This window comes from Procambarus clarkii, chromosome 90 (genome assembly GCF_040958095.1).
Source record: "Procambarus clarkii isolate CNS0578487 chromosome 90, FALCON_Pclarkii_2.0, whole genome shotgun sequence".
NCBI classification, from domain to species: domain Eukaryota; kingdom Metazoa; phylum Arthropoda; class Malacostraca; order Decapoda; family Cambaridae; genus Procambarus; species Procambarus clarkii.
The window spans coordinates 14,983,964-14,986,463 of NC_091239.1; the positions used below are offsets into that span (position 1 = coordinate 14,983,964).

General features: G+C 45.2%; 2 protein-coding genes across 2 annotated transcripts in view; one reads left to right on the top strand and one right to left on the bottom strand.

The window, feature by feature from the left end:
- The window catches only part of LOC123746591 (chaoptin), a 99,160-nt gene that overhangs the window by 56,393 nt on the left and 40,267 nt on the right, over positions 1–2,500 (top strand).
- Positions 1,422–2,500, bottom strand: part of LOC138359423 (cysteine-rich, acidic integral membrane protein-like) — a 25,907-nt gene continuing 24,828 nt past the window's right edge. Inside the window, exon 5 of the mRNA XM_069318560.1 lies at positions 1,422–2,022. Within this exon, the coding sequence (XP_069174661.1) occupies positions 1,422–2,022 (601 nt within the window). The remainder of the gene's footprint in view (positions 2,023–2,500) is intronic.

The following is a 2,500-nucleotide window of genomic DNA, read 5'->3' on the forward strand; positions in this document are numbered from 1 at the left end:
CCCATCAAAGCCGCTACTAGCCGACAAGACCAAGGCAGCAATTGAACTCATAAACAACTTTGAGAAGCAATGGAAAATTAGCACCAACAAACAAAAGTTCCAAATAATACACACTGCGAAAAGAAACCCAGACCCCATCATCCTTGACAACCAGCCGATCCAATATGCGGAGGTAGGCAGAATACTGGGACTTATGATAAATAGAACAGGGATAGAAATTCATGTAAGGGACCGACTAAACAAAGCCAAAGCAGCATTAGAACAACTGAGAAGATTCCGAAGCCTCAGTACTAACATTCAGATCCACCTATATAAGACTCTAGTTCGGCCACATCTAAAATATCCCCCAGTACCACTACACACCATAAAGAAAACTAACATGCAGAAACTGCAAGCAGTACAAAATAAGGCGCTAAGGAGAGCAGCAAAACGCCGTCCACCATATGATCAGACAATCCAGGAGCTCCACGAACTCCTGAACATACAGCCACTAAACATCGGACTGCAGCACCAAGCCATCAGGGTGTGGAACACCATCGAAATGTTAGAGGACCCAATGTTTGAAAGATTGCTCCAAGATGAGACGCCCCGCTCCCACAGCTGGTGGCCTAAGAGCCTCGATTCTCTGGACGAAAACCCCGCCCCACAGTATATAATCCCCAGATGAGTTATATATGTATATATATGAACAGTTCATATATGTGTATATATGAACAACTCGATAAATAATATGTATGACAACTCGATAAATAATAATAATAAAATAAAGAGCTTTAAACAGAACAACATGTGTGGAAGCCTCGGAGTGTGTATATATGAATGCTACACAGTATTCATCTATAGACATCCATATATGGTGAAACACATGTGAAGAACCTCTCACACACTCACAGCTCCCTGACAAGAGGGAGCCAGCTTAGCTTACCTGCCAACACCCACACATCGTGTCAGCAAGGCGGACAGCCCGCCTGCTTTCATACCTCTCACTGTATTTCCCACTTCTATACTTCCCTTCACCTATGCCTCTCCTTCCTCTTTACTCCCCCCCCCTCCCAAAAAAAACAAAAAAAAAAAACACTTCGTGATCCTGTGGTCCCGGGTTCGATCCCAGGCGCCGGCGAGAAACAATGACCATAGTTTCTTTCACCCTGATGGGACTGTTACCCAGCAGTAAAATAGGTACCTGGGAGTTAGTCAGCTGTCACGGGCTGCTTCCTGGGGGTGGAGGCCTGGTCGAGGACCGGGCCGCGGGGACACTAAAGCCCCGAAATCATCTCAAGATAACCTCAAGATAGGTGTGTGAGGCTGGTGTATAAGGCAGGTGTATAAGGCAGGTGTGTGAGGCAGGTGTGTCCGGCTACAGTAAGAACTTTACGGTTCAAAATATTGCAAGACAATAATTGCTTTCAATAAAAACTAAACTAGTTTGGTCGACTGTGAGATGCTGGGAGTGTCGAGTAACTGTCGAATGTCTGACATTGTCGACTATGAGGTGCTGTGAGTGTCGAGTAACTGTCGAATGTCTGACATTGTCGACTATGAGGTGCTATAAGTGTCGAGTAACTGTCGAATGTCTGACATTGTCGACTATGAGGTGCTGTAAGTGTCGAGTAACTGTCGAATGTCTGACATTGTCGACTATGAGGTGCTGTGAGTGTCGAGTAACTGTCGAATGTCTGACATTGTCGACTATGAGGTGCTGTGAGTGTCGAGTAACTGTCGAATGTCTGACATTGTCGACTATGAGGTGCTGTGAGTGTCGAGTAACTGTCGAATGTGAGACATTGTCGACTATGAGGTGCTGTAAGTGTCGAGTAACTGTCGAATGTGAGACATTGTCGACTATGAGGTGCTGTAAGTGTCGAGTAACTGTCGAATGTGAGACATTGTCGACTATGAGGTGCTGTGAGTGTCGAGTAACTGTCGAATGTGAGACATTGTCGACTATGAGGTGCTGTGAGTGTCGAGTAACTGTCGAATGTCTGACATTGTCGACTATGAGGTGCTGTGAGTGTCGAGTAACTGTCGAATGTGTGACACTGTCGACTATGAGGTGCTGTGAGTGTCGAGTAAGTGTCGAACGTGCGGTATTGTCGAGCAGATGTGAATGTCGATCACATTTCCCATACCCCAGCTTAAGGTAGTCCAGTTTAAGTTCTATCCTACAAGTTTTCTCCCTGCAACACTATACCCGCTAATTGTTTTACAACCAGGTCCCAGATTACTGCTGGGTGAACAGGGGCGGAAGAGCAGTTAAGTACTCGATCGATTCCCCGCTAGCCGGGGCTCGAATCCAGTTGAAATCGGTCGTAAAGCGTGGGGCGAGCGTGCTACCACACCGCCACAACAGCTTGGTATTACTATACACTCAGCAAGTCATCATACATATATACATACAATCTGTATTTAGTTTTAGGCTCCATCCAGCAGTTGGGATCATACACTCATTAATTAATGTATTAAACATGTGTATTTTTTCTTAATCAATGTATTCAAAAAT